The sequence below is a fragment of the Gymnoscopelus braueri genome (genome assembly GCF_963280865.1).
Source record: "Gymnoscopelus braueri genome assembly, chromosome: 2".
NCBI classification, from domain to species: domain Eukaryota; kingdom Metazoa; phylum Chordata; class Actinopteri; order Myctophiformes; family Myctophidae; genus Gymnoscopelus; species Gymnoscopelus braueri.
The window spans coordinates 60,144,884-60,159,647 of record NC_137604.1 but is presented as its reverse complement, the minus strand read 5'-3'; the positions used below and the strand labels follow the sequence as shown (position 1 = coordinate 60,159,647).

The following is a 14,764-nucleotide window of genomic DNA, read 5'->3' as shown; positions in this document are numbered from 1 at the left end:
GATTCATGGTCACACACTATTTCAGTAATATAATTACATTGATTATATCTTATTGTATTGATTTCATTTTATTTGAATGCAGGGTCATTAAAATGAGTCCATATACAAACGCATGTTTTGAATTAACTGTGGAAAAACTTGAAGAACAAGGCACTGGCTTAAGTAAGCTTGGCTGTTAGCCTGCTCCTGACCAGGCTAACTTCACAGCTAAATTGCCATGGTAACTAAGCTAGGCTTGCTTCAATTCTCTTTTGAGGAATCGGATAAGGCTAAACTTAGCCAGGGTGAACTGGCTAAACTAATCTTCAAGATAATTCACCTTTTGAGGAACCGAGTCAGCTCTAATCCTGGCTAAATTAAGCCAGGATAGGTGGTAAAGCCAGGCTTTAGCTCTAATTCACCTTTTGAGGAACAGGGCCCTGGAAGGTAACTGGAAATGGGTAGATGGAACACCTGAACTGATCACACCGACCAAATCAGAGTAAGACTTATCTTCTTGTTCATTTCTAAATTTTCACTTTTAAATACACTACACATATTTACCATTTTCTCTGCATTTTTTTCTAAATGGCATGAAATGCTATAATAAAATACAAATGTACCACAGTGTTGATATAAGGCAATTCTACATGTTTTCTATTTCACTATCCAGTTATTTGGTGTAATTATTAGAAAAGAAAATGTTTAGAGTGAAAAAACATCATTGTAAAGTATCATGATGAATTAAATGTCCATACTTCTCCAGGTTCTGGAAAGCAGGTGAACCTAATGACTTAGGAGGAGCAGAAGACTGTGCTAATGGTGGTGGTGCTGGAGGATGGAATGACGTTTCATGTGATACTAAAAATCGCTGCATCTGTGAAATAGTTTTGTAGTGAAATCAGCATTTCAAAATGTACTGTATTAGATGGTGTGTTGGTACAGCTACATGATGGCTGTGTTTCATGTAGTTTGTGTTTGCTTTGGTTTGTCTGACCTTCAGTTCAACCCAATATACACTCACGGTAGGCATGATATTATGATTTATTGTCATTATTTGGCTAAAGGGGAGCCAATAGCAGTGCTTCTCAACATGTGGGCCACATATTGGGGGGGGTCCACAAGAATACTCGGTTCCACAATATTTATCGGTGGAACCGAGTCAAACTCAGTTGAATGCCTCAACTCCTACACTCAAAGTGCTTTTCAGGGGGGGGGGGGTCAAATTTGGGGGGTGTTACGGCCTGAAAAGGTTGAGAACCACTGGCCTATTAGAATGTGAATAAAACACAACAGCCATCTGTTGCATTTTAATACCATGTTCATATAGATGAATGAAGTGTGTTGATTCTGATGGAACTGGGTTTGGTCCAAATTAGTTTCTTGAAACGGTGAACATTGTCACACAGTCAAATTATACACGACTACAAATCAAACTGCAAGTTATCATAAATAATATGTAAATATGAGAAAGTGCTGTAAAAATAGAATAAAATGCATACACACGCACGCACGCGCACGCGCGCGCACACACACACACACACACACACACACACACACACACACACACACACACACACACACACACACACACACACACACACACACACACACACACAGTATACTGTATGTATTTATTTTCAGATTAAAGAGCAGACTGGACAGAAATTAATCACTTCACATAAACTTTTTTATCAATGGTTAATGATAATTAACTCTCACATGTATTACTCCTATGTATTACTTCTTCTGGCATAATATGTGATTTAAAGCTATAATTAACATTCGTAAGGAGCATCACAGCCGTATATGGTCTGCTAGCAGGGCTTTTGACCTTCTGGATTAGTCTTGTTTCTTGTATAATCTCATCTTTTTGTTCTGTATATGGATATGCATTTGTGTCAATAAAAACATAAATCAATCAAAAATGATCAAGTACCCGTGTGTATTGTGGTCCCTTTGGCTGTGTTTGGCATTTGACCCATATCCATAACTTCTAGGAACAGCATGCAGGCAGTCAGCCACTGAGAAGTGACCAACTCCAGCTCTATGACCAGTGCCTTGATGTCCCTAACACAGGGGTCTTCAACAGGGGGTCCGGGACCCCTAGGGGGTCCTCAGAGTTACTATAGGGGGGCCGCCAAATCTTTGTGTGATCGGAACATATTTTTTTACATCAACCACTTTATTCTGAGGGGAACGTTAGCCGAAAATAGTAGATCTACAAGCTCACAACGCCTCGCGCTGCGAGGCGTTGTGAGCTTGTAGATCGGCTATTTTCAGCAAAGAAGTTTGGGGTAGGGGGAAAAAATGAGCAGACCAGGTACACGTTTTCTAAGTATTGAAAATACTATTGAAAACTGTCTGAAAATACACATAAACGTTTATGAAGCTGTCTATGAAAATGTTTGATATGCAACTCGATTTTATACAACATGTAGTGGGGGGTCCCTGCTTCATCTCTCTCTCAGTTAAGGGTCCTTGGCCTGAAAACGTTGAAGACCCCTGCCCTAACATACTGTACTCACATGTACAGTAGTACTCAACTTTTTTACTTTAATAAAAGTATCAATACTGCAATGTAGAAATACTCTGTTACAAGGTAAATGTCCAGAATTCAAAATGTACTTTAGTAAAAGTACAAAAGTATAAAAGTAAAATGTATTTGTTCTTAATTTATTTCCCCACAATTTTGTACCCCTTATTTTTCACCCAATGCCAATGCCTAAACTGTAATCCTGGGCACTACTCTCCCTCTGCCAGCTGTTATAGAAATATTAATAATAATAATATTCCATTCGGGTGAAGTTTTAGATCATTTATTAGGAAGATTTCAGTAGAGCGCAACAGCATACACAGATCCGAACTTTAGTAAAAGTACAAAAGTATAAAAGTTAAATGTATTTGTTCTTAATTTATTTCCCCACAATTTTGTACCCCTTATTTTTCACCCAGTGCCAATGCCTAAACTGTAATCCTGGGCACTACTCTCCCTCTGCCAGCTGTTATAGAAATATTAATAATAATAATATTCCATTCGGGTGAAGTTTTAGATCATTTATTAGGAAGATTTCAGTAGAGCGCAACAGCATACACAGATCCGTAGAGCCAGGCCTCCTGGCCTGACCAACCGCCCCTCGGGGCACAAGCCTCCTGAAGTGTCATATGCGACACCTTTTATACACAAAGATCTCTCCCCTAAATGTAGATAAATATTAACAGGCTATACTAAGTAACAGTACCATAGAGCTGACTGGTTAAATTAGCAATGACCATGTATAGTATCACAGGACAAATTATTTGCTGACACAGAGCATAATGTGGAAATAGACCTTTGTATCAGTTGTTGAATGACAGGAACAGAAGCTGTGAAAAGAACCCTGCTGTGTGGCTACCATTCTAGGGCCAAAATACAGATAGATACATATGTGATTTAGAACAGGTTGGCATTCTCAAAATATCCATTACATTCCAGATCTTTTTGTTTTTGTACATGAATAATCATATTCATGTACATACGACAGGAGATTTATAGAATGACAAATCAATATTTTCTACTACCTACATGTTGATACAGTTATCTTACAGAATAGTATTTCTGCTTGTTTGAGTTTGAGAGTTCTTCTCTCATTCTTCTAGAATTTAGTATATGTGAAATCTTTTATCTGGTTGGACGTTAAATCTCAGTTTTTCAAGGCAAAGGGCCCTTAGTGCGCAGACTAATTTTTATGGGTGGATACGAATATTAATACTTTTCTTCCTTCTAAACGTTAAAAGTCCAGACATTATGCAGTCAAAACAAATATTTCCACATTAGTGGCCAATGCCCAGTTGACACATTTTTTAGATATCAGTTTTTATCTAGAACTCCTATATTAATTAATACAGATAGATATCAAACATATCACATGAAACATATTACAGAATAATAGATCTGCTTGTTTTAGGTTTGAAAGCTTTGAGAGCTTCTCACTCATAATGTCAAATCTATATCTGTTTGTATGTTAAATCTCTGTTTCTCACGGCTGAGGGCTCCATTATCATCACGTGGAATTTGCTACCAAATGGAATTTTCATCACTCGGGCATTTTCGCTACATGGAATACAAATCTCACCCTTCTAGACGTTGACATGCCAGAGATTAGGCAGTAAGAACAAATATGTTCACATTAGTTATCGAATATAGTTTTCCAGGCTTCATGGCTCTTTCCTCCATCTTCACTTGGCATACGGGTCCATTTGGTTTGCATTTCTGACAGTGATCTCCACTGGGCTGGTGGGTCCCAGTGTTCAGTGGCTCTCACGTATCCACTGGGCTGGTGGTTCCCCTGTTCAGTGGCTCTCAAATGCTCTCTGTGGCTCTTTGTGCCTTGGTCCTCCTGCTGTGGCAAAGTCTCTTGTTGTTTGTTTGACATGGTGTCGATTTCCTCACCTTCGCTGTTACATGGTGACATTGTTGGTGCTGCTCTCATGGCTGGTGACCTTGCACGCTCTGCTGTGGAAAACGCATGCTCTGCTCCTTCCCTCTGTGGCTTGAAGCTGTTGTTCCCTTGATGTCATCACAGAATAGATTTATCTGCGAGGTTCCAAACGTGTAGTTGTTGAAGATCATCAGAAGTTGATTCTGCATAGCTTGCTTCTGTAGTGCTCCTCTTTGTCCTCCATCGTCTGGATCTGGTCCGGATCTGCTTTGAGAAAATCTTCCAAAAAAAATCCTTCAACCTTAAGTTCTTTTGATCAAGTATCCATAATCATAATCATGATGATGAAATATTGATCCCATCCTCGTCGCCAAATGTTATAGAAATATTAATAATAATAATATTCCATTCGGGTGAAGTTTTAGATCATTTATTAGGAAGATTTCAGTAGAGCACAACAGCATACACAGATCCGTAGAGCCAGGCCTCCTGGCCTGACCAACCGCCCCTCGGGGCACAAGCCTCCTGAAGTGTCATATGCGACACCTTTTATACACAAAGATCTCTCCCCTAAATGTAGATAAATATAAACAGGCTATACTAAGTAACAGTACCATAGAGCTGACTGGTTAAATTAGCAATGACCATGTATAGTATCACAGGACAAATTATTTGCTGACACAGAGCATAATGTGGAAATAGACCTTTGTATCAGTTGTTGAATGACAGGAACAGAAGCTGTGAAAAGAACCCTGCTGTGTGGCTACCATTCTAGGGCCAAAATACAGATAGATACATATGTGATTTAGAACAGGTTGGCATTCTCAAAATATCCATTACACAGCCTGGGGAGAGCCCCGAACTGAGCTCATGCCTCCTTCAATGCATGAGGAGTTAGCAGACCACTTCTTATCACCTGACAGGGGGGAGTTTCCCTGGTAGGACGTACTGTAGCGCATGGAAGGAACACGTTATTCCAACCAGTTCCTTTCCATCAGGCGCCCCGGCTGACCAGGGGGAGGCAGTATAGAGACCAGGATTACTGCATGTTTTTGTGAGAGTACCTAGCCTAGGAGACACGGGGAGAACATGCAAACTCCACACAGAAAGGCCCTTTCAGCCAGCGTTAAAATATTTTAAGTAGGCCTACCAAAAGTAAGACACACACAAGAGTAAAATAATATACGACCTCAAATGATTGATCGCAGTGCAATTTAGCAGTTATATCTTTATTGCCCTACTTGATCATACTACAGCGTCGCAATGAAGCATCAAAAGTAGCAGATCTACAAGCTCGAAGTGTGAAGCAATGCGACCGTTTTGAGCTTGTACTGTAGATCTGCTACTTTTGATATTTTTGAATTTGAATCCTGAAAAGTAACAGTTTTTGACATATGAGGTTTCCACCCGACAGAGATGATATTTAACAGCCTGATCATCATCCCTTGAATGGTTTTAAATGGCCATATGAAAGTCTAATCTATGTGTGTGATAGATAGACATAGACATGTGTGTCTATGTCAGTCAGACCCCGCACCGAGCCAAGCCTGCATCGCTGGCAGGAATGGAACCCTGGTCTCTGAAGAGTACTGTACCTCAGTATCTGACATTATGGTCATCCTTATTAGCAGTGGTGGGAAAAGTACTTTTTACTTAAGTAAAAGTATCAATACTGCAATGTAGAAATACTCTGTTACAAGTAAATGTCCGGAATTCAAAATGTACTTGAGTAAAAGTACAAAAGTATTGGTATCAAAATGTACTTAAAGTATATATATACTGTAAATAGCAGATCTACAATCTCACAATGTGTTGCATCGCGACGCATTGTGAGCTTGTAGATCTGCTTTTTTCAAATGGCCGAAATGTATACAGGGTTGAAGTGGGTATTGTATATTTTGTAATGATATAAAAAAATCTACAAAGTAACTAAAGTTTTTAAATAATTGTAATGGAGTAAAAGTACAATATTTGGATCCGAGATGTAGTGGAGTAGAAAGTATTGAAAATTGGAAATACTCCATTAATGTAAGCATGCCTCAAAATTGTACTTAAGTCCAGTACTTGAGTAATTGTACTTAGTTACTTTACACCACTGATTGTGACTGACATCTACTCCATTACCTCAAACCTCCTTAAAACAGTAAAGGATAGAGAGAGGGTCACACATTTACCAATATGACAGGTTGATGGGAAGTGAAGCTCAACGACTTCACTATTCTCATTTATCGTTAATCTTCCTCTTTTGTGACTTCTGTTTTCCCCAAAAATCTGTATGACAGCTTAGTTGTAAAATGAGCTACGGTAGAATGTCTGAGGACGTGTACGCTGTGCCAGACCTGACCAAGAAGAAGGTCAGACATGGCCAAGGAGAGAGGGAGGTGGAAATGGAGGAGAGAGGAGAGAATGAGGAGGACAGGGGGGAATGGGAAGAGAGGGTAGTCGACATCTACGGGACGGCAGAAGACTTCAAAGGCCACGACCCTGACCCTGGGACACAGCAGGATGCTGTGCAGACCAACACGGCACAAGAGAAGCATGGAGGTAAACAATACAAATTTACAATGGTCAACAAATAAATGAGCCATAAATGTATACGGCTGTTATAAAAGGATGTAGTGGTGTCAGGAGAAGTGGCTATGGTCTAATTTTGCGGAGTTGGGGGTGGGTCATGTGACCACGGTAGGCATGGCCTCCAGTAGGCCTACGTTACTGTACGCAGTGGTGGGAAAAGTACTCACATTTTTTACTTAAGTAAAAGTAGCAATACTGCAATGTAGAAATACTCAATATAGAAAATACTGCAATATAGAAATACTATTACAAGTAAAAGTCCGGAATTCAAAATGTACTTGAGTAAAAGTACAAAAGTATTGGTATCAAAATGTACTTAAAGTACCAAAAGCAGAAAGTACTTATTATGCAGAATGTCCCAGTTCTCAAATGTAATAAAATCCTTTTATAGGTGCATTGTCAGCTTGTAGATCGTCTATTTTCAAATTGACAAAATGTATATAGGGCTGAAGTGGTTAATGTATGTTTTGTAATAATAATAAAAATCTACAAAGTAACTAGTAAACAAAGATTTTTAAATAATTGTAGTAGAGTAAAAGTACAATATTTGCCCCTGAGATGTAGTGGAGTAGAAGAAGTAAAATAACTGAAAATTGGAAATACTCTAGTAAAGTAAAAACACATCAAAATTGTACTCAAGTACAGTACTTGAGTAAATTTACTTTCAGATTATACTTTTTTTGTTTACCTGGTCTGCTCTTTTTTCCCTCGACACCTTTACCTCTTTGCGCTGCGAGGCGTTGTGAGCTTGTAGATCGGCTATTTTTGGCTAAAGTTCTACTCAGAAAAGGGATGCTAGGGTTTAAGTGGTTAAGGTAAAACAAAAAAATCATATTACACAAAGATTTGGTGGACCCCCTGTAGTAACTCTGAGGACCCCCTAGGGGTCCCGGACCGCCTGTTGAACACCCCTGAGGGTAACGTATGTAACAGGGTGTGAAACAAATATGAATATATTAGTGCGGTGCCTATGGCAACTGTCTGTCAGGCTCTCCCTGTCTTCCTGCAGCTACTGTACATTTCCCCTGTTCGTTGTGACAGCAACTTCTGCTTATCTTTATCGCTAGAAACGACAAATGGTGTAACTTTGTGGTTATTGCAGCATGTGGTTACGCTGTTGCTGCAAGTTACCATTAGACATCAGCTTGGGGTCTGGTGAACATGGCCAAGCATACCCAGTGGCGTAAAGTAACTAAGTACATTTACTCAAGTACTGTACTTAGGTAACATTTTTTACTTTACTGGAGTGATTCCAATGTTCATATTTTTTTTTACTTCTACTCCACGACAACATCTCAAAGGCAAATATTGTGCTTTTTTATACCACTACAATTATTTGAAAACTTTAGTTACTAGTTAATTTGTAGGTTTTGATTATTACACTCCAGCCCTGTGTACATTTAGGCCATTCGAAAAAGATTTTATACATTTGAAAACTTGTGAAATGGGACATTCTGCATAATGTGTACTTTCTACTTTTGGTACTTTAAGTACATTTTGATACCAATACCTTTGTACTTTTACTTACTTAAATTTTGAATTCCGGACTTTTACTAGAATGGTACGCACTTAATGTGCATACCATTAAGTAAGAAGGAAAAAAGAAGAAGAGATTTTTTTGCAATCTCATTGTCTTAACTCACTGTGCACAGTAATTACATAATTCTAGCCGTCTTTCACACTTTCAGTGTGTTCTTCTTTCCTTAAAGTTCAGTTTCATTAATCTGTAATTGACAAGGAATTCATGCTCCATTGCTTCACCACTTAAGGGATAGTTCACCACCAAAATGAAAACAATTCTATATATTAGTCACCCCATGGATGTTTTTTTGTTTTTGTCGCATGCCTAAGCCAATAATTTGATGACCAGCGGACCAGTAGGCAGCGGTTCCGGTAGGAGACACAAAGGAGATTCTTTGTGTCTCCTATACCGGAACCGCTACCTAATTTTTTGGGTGAACTATCCCTTTAAAACCTACAGTACTTTATTCTTGACTGTATACTGTGTTGACCGGAGTCGCCCAGGGATCTATACTAGAGCCCCTCCTTTTCCCCACCTCTACACCAAATCTCTTCACCGAAAATAGTTTGTAGATCTGCTATTTTTGGTGACCGTTTGCCCGAGAATAGTGAGACTGGGGTTCAAGTGTTTTAACAGGCATGACACGATGAGGCAGACATTTAATAGATATTCACACATCAGAGGAAGAACTGACATTTCTGTTTCAAGCCACTCTACGTCAGTTAAGGATATACATTATTTGTCATAACGCGCCATAACATATTAAAATGTGTCACTTATTATAAATGTCTTCATCTTGTGTTGTTGTTCAGGCCCCGATGAGTCAAAGAAGAATCGCTCCAGAGTGGCTGCAGTGTGTCTGGGAATAATAATCACGCTGTGTCTTCTCCTATTGGCTGCTGTCATTGGCGTGGTCATACACAGTGAGTGTGTCATTCTAGTAACAGTGTCATTATGTTAGAACAGTGGTTCTGGTGGGGTCCCCAGATGATTAGCTTAATCCACTAAGACCTGAAGCCGATTCTACAAATTCTAAATCCCAACAGTTTTCTGAAAAAAACGTATGTTTCTATATCAGTGGTGCTCAAACTTTTTCATGCCAAGGACCCCCAAAACTTATGTATTTGGCCGCCGGCCCCCATCTCAAAATGTTTTGTTCCAGGGACCCCCAGAAGTAAAGAATAGAGTTTAAAATGCTCGCTTTAAACAATATATTTTCAAAGATTTGCACAAATTTTCACGATTTTTCAAAAATAGCAGATCTACAAGTTCATTATAAAATAATGCTTTTTAGCTCAAATCAAGAAGTGACACAGAAGCGTTTTTTTTTTTCATTTACTGCTTTCTATAGTTTCAGCAATTTTCACGATATTTTACAGTGGGCGGGGGCATTCTGTCCGGTGGCTAAATATGCCTTTTTTACACAATAAAAAAGGTCCTGTGGTCTTTGATGGTCAGATGTGAGTTATTGGGGGCTAGAAGAGCTACTGTAAATAGTAATAAAGAAAACACTGGGTAAAAAAATACATATTTAGCCACCGGACAGAATGCCCCCGCCCACTGTGAAAAAGATCGTGAAAATTGCTAAAACTATAGAAAGCAGTAAATTAAAAAAATGTAACACTCATCTTTTATTTACTTTAATTACAATCTACAACAAAAAAACCTTGGTTGTAAAAAAACAAAGTTGTCCTTTAATGTGCAACATTATTTTTTAACTCAACAGTAAACAAACCAACATACAGTATAAGTGTATACAGGGTATCTGCACATTTCTAAAGCGACAATTTAATGATTTTTAAGACCTTGTTTTCGGCTATTTTCACAATATTTATCTGTAGAACTAAATGCTTTCAATTCCAAGTGCTTGTCGGGGTGGGGGGGGTTGCGGCTTGAAAAGTTTGCGAACCCTTTTGTTAGAAATAGAAATAGTGTTGATGACTGTTACTTTGGGGGCAGGTGGCAGGTGAAATGGCATGAAGTGGGCTTGATGCATAACAGCAAATTGACAATCTTTGGAGGGAAAAGTGGTGTGTTTTTCACCGCAGGCATGTGTTGGTCATGCAAATGTGTGGGAGGAGAGGTGTAGATGAGGGCGTGCCATTTGCAGTTCAGCAGCGCACAGCAAAGGACTGTGACATTTCTCATGGACAGTTAAGCACGGACACAACCAGACAGATTTTAAATAACGGCGAAACTTCCATGAGGATCTCAGCTGTCACGCAAATTGCTGTGCCTCATGCCAGTTCATAAGTTACCAATTGTCATTGTCAAAATCAGAACAAAGTTGTAAATGTAAAGCTAATCAGTTTGTTGATTCTTCTTCTTGCAGATATGATGCTGGTTAAAGAGAGGAACGACCTGACTGAAGAAAACGTCCAGTTGAATATCAGTTTTGAGCAGTTAGAGATCAGATATAGCAACGCGACTGAAGAGAAAGACCAGTTGAAGATCAGTTTTGAGCAGTTAGAGATCAGATATAGCAACGCAACTGAAGAGAAAGACCAGTTGAAGATCCGTTTTGAGCAGTTACAGATCAGTCATAGCAACGTGGTGGGACAGAAGCAACTGTTAGAGACTAGTTTCAAGCAGTTACAAATCAGATATAAGAACCTTACTGAAGACCCAGCTGCCCTGAAGAGGATTCTTTGTGGTATAGTGGAACATCACTGTTTTTCTTCATTGTTATATCATTGTTTGTCATTAATCTAAATGGACAAAAAACAACAACAACACACACACACACACACACACACACACACACACACACACACACACACACACACACACACACACACACACACACACACACACACACACACACACACACACACACACACACACACACACACACACACACCAAGAAAAAAAAGGAAAGTAACAGTTGCTAACATGCTTTTGTTGTTGTTAGGATTACATGGCTTTACACTTGATGGTGGTCTGTGTTACTACATCTCTACTGAGATGAAAAACTGGGACCAGAGCAGACAGTGGTGTAGAGACAAGCATTCAGACCTGATGGTCACAAAGAGCAAAGAAAAACGGGTATAAAGTGTGTGTGTGTGTGTGTGTGTGTGTGTGTGTGTGTGTGTGTGCGTGCGTGCGTGCGTGCGTGCGTGCGTGCGTGCGTGCGTGCGTGCGTGCGTGCGTGCGTGCGTGCGTGCGTGCGTGCGTGCGTGCGTGCGTACGTGCGTGCGTGCGTGTGTGTGTGTGTGTGTGCTTGATATACATATTCCACTTCATGGAGAAACCAATCTATTGTACAGTTTGTACTTCAATAACCACAAGCTTTTCTATCCAGGACTTTGTTAACGGTTTAAACCAGAAAGTGTGGCTGGGTCTGACTGACAGAGACCAGGAGGGAGTCTGGAAGTGGTTGGATGGAACAACACTGACCACACCAACGTAAGACTTATCCTCTTGTTTATTTCAACAAACATTTAAGCACACTTCACATATTTTCTCTTTTTCTGCATTTTTCGAAATTGTGTTAAATGCTATAATAATATGACAATGTACCACACACTGTCACTGAGACAATGTTGTCTATTTCACTATCCAGATATTTAATGTAATGATTAGAAACCAAAATATGTGAGTGAAAAAAAATTGTTGTAAAGTTATTCCTACTCCTTTAGGTTCTGGAACCGTGGTGAGCCTAATGACGCTAGTCATAACGAAGACTGTGCTGAGACTTTTCGTGGAGGATGGACTGACAGATCATGTGGTGATGCATACAATCGGTTTATCTGTGAACGAGTTATCTAGTGAAAACATCATTTTCGCAATGTATTAGCTTGTGTGCTGGTACAACTACATGATGACAGTTTGTGTGCTTGATTTGGTTTGTCTGCCTTGCAATTCTACCCAATATACACCGTGTCACGGGGCAGCCTGTGGACACGCCCCCCCCTCATCTAGACTGCGTACCACCTGTTTCTAAATGTCACATAATGCAGAAGACAGCAGGTCGTTGCGTTATTGAAAGCGAGCGCTTCCAAACTCTGACACTTAGAAAAATAATCACCTGCACGGAATTTATTGACAGAAACACAAACTTTGCAAATAGAAAGAGAGGATAATTCAAACTTTCCGTACAGCTGCCATGTTGGTGAGTTTAACGTTGTTTAATAGCCTACAATCAGATAGGACTTTTCTGTTTGGATGTATGGGCTGTCCAGAAAGTCGTTTTTTTGCCACTCAGTAGATGTTCCCTTATAACTTCCGGGTACGATGATGTCACACGCATAGCCTCTATATACACACACATACACACATCTGTAATGGTTTTAAACTTGTGTGTTGGAAAATGTAAATGCTCACTGATTGTTTGCTAGCTGTCTCTTCTGCACTGCTGGTGGCAATCCCCTTGATTGGGAAGGTGCCAAGTGCTATGGGGGAGAGGGGTCATTGAGTTTTCACCCCAAGTTATACTTGTTTAATTGTAACGCATCTTTAGGAATGTTTAGGCCTAGTACACACATTTAAAGCACTTCACGCATGATTCACGCATGATTCATTGGAGGGGTAAAGCCGTTTCAATTCATTCCCTATGGAAGTCACGTGGTTTAGATGCGCTGACTTGTCGCATGGCTTCATGGCTTCAGCCCTCCTCCACATGCGACAAGTCAGCGCATCAAAACCACATGACTTCCATAGGGAATTAATTGAAACGGCTTCACCCCGCCGTGAATCATGCGTGAAGTGCTTTAAATGTGTGTACTAGGCCTTAGGTTACTTTTATGCTGTGGGGTATTTATGGAAGTATTTGGAAGAATTGTTGCAAATTGGTTCTGTGTCCTGTGATAGGATCCACTCCCTATTTAAGGGAGGCTGCAGGGACAGACAGGCAGTTAAGTGTACTAGTCCATACCCGTGGGGGGATATACTAATCATAAATAGTAGCCTAATGCAGGTGTAAGACCATTGTGTTTGTATTGTGTTATAGGTATAATGCATAGTTTTCTATGCATTTTGGGGGTTTTAACCCCCAATTCTTTTCCAGGATAGCTGTCCCTTATTTTAATCTCTGGGAGTTGGCAACCCTAACCTTGCCATACCTTATTAGCTTTTGCTGAACTGACACCACTGTGTGTGATCAAAGTTTAGCCTGTCTTAACCAGTTGGGTTTTGTTTATTAGTGTTTGCTTTAAGTGCTTAATTATTTTTCTACATTTCTCTATTATTTTTTCTACCTGAAATATCTGTAAAAAACTGCACTGGAGTTTGGTGGAGGAGGTTTGGGCGAAATAAAAAACTCCAACTTGCATCTCTGGACTGTTTTTGGAGCCTTGGCCGTTCGAGCCTTTTTACACACTGTAAGCATTAAATTACAATATATTCATCTTTTCATAAGAGAAGCCCATATAATGGGAATACCGTTAATCTAAAAGCCATCTGAACCATCTCAACATAATTAATGCCCTTCTTGATCATACTACAGCATCATAATAAAGCATCAAAAGTAGCAGATCCACAAGCTTGAAACGCAAAGCAATGCGACCGTTTTGAGCTTGTAGTTCTGCTACTTTTGAAATGTTTCAATTTGAATCCTGAAAAGTAACAGTTTTGGAACATATGAGGTTTCCACCCGACAGAGACGTTATTTAACTGCCTGATCATCATCCATTGAAATGGTTTTAAATGGCCATATGAAAGAGGGAGAACAAATGTTTCAATTAAACCTATGTGTGTTCATTGGAGCACCGAGCCAAGCCGGCTGCATTGCTGGCAGGAATGGAACCCGGGTCTCTGAAGAGTACTGTACCTCAGTATCTGAAATTATGGTGCAATTTGGTGGTCAAAAGGTCAAGGATCCTTATTAGTATCTATCTGAACATGTACAGACTATTTTCTATATGTCTACCTAAGTCATGGTTGAGACATTCAGCATCATTCATTGTCTAGATTTTGTATTTCTATTTGTATTATGGATTGTTATCCAGTCTTATCAGTGGTGGAAAAGTACTCAAAATTTTGTAGGCTACTTAAGTAAAAGTATCAACACTGCAATATAGAAATACTCTGTTACAAGTGAAAGTCCGGTATTCAAAATGTACTTGAGTAAAAGTACAAAAGTATTTGCATCAAAAGAGTCGTCACTCTCATAGTTATACCACGCTGCTGTATACCCTATACCCTCTCCGCTACGGTCGCCACCAGTGAACCTGGTTGCTGGGAGCATGTGGAATCAGAGTCGGGCTCATCTGACACTGCCGGGGTCAGCAACAACTCTCAAACCATGCAGGGACGATACGAGCAGTGGTGT

The 14,764-nt window shown here is 39.7% G+C and overlaps 1 protein-coding gene across 1 annotated transcript in view; it reads left to right on the top strand.

Moving 5' to 3' along the window:
- LOC308073302 (uncharacterized protein) overlaps window positions 1–13,752 on the top strand; it is a gene marked incomplete at its 5' end in the record, with an annotated part of 39,825 nt that extends 26,073 nt beyond the window's left edge. The window contains 2 exons of the mRNA XM_080412179.1: window positions 11,798–11,901; window positions 12,135–13,752. Of these exons, the coding sequence (XP_080268305.1) occupies window positions 11,798–11,901; window positions 12,135–12,264 (234 nt within the window). The 3' untranslated portion in view covers window positions 12,265–13,752. The remainder of the gene's footprint in view (window positions 1–11,797; window positions 11,902–12,134) is intronic.
- Window positions 13,753–14,764: the final 1,012 nt, after the last annotated feature.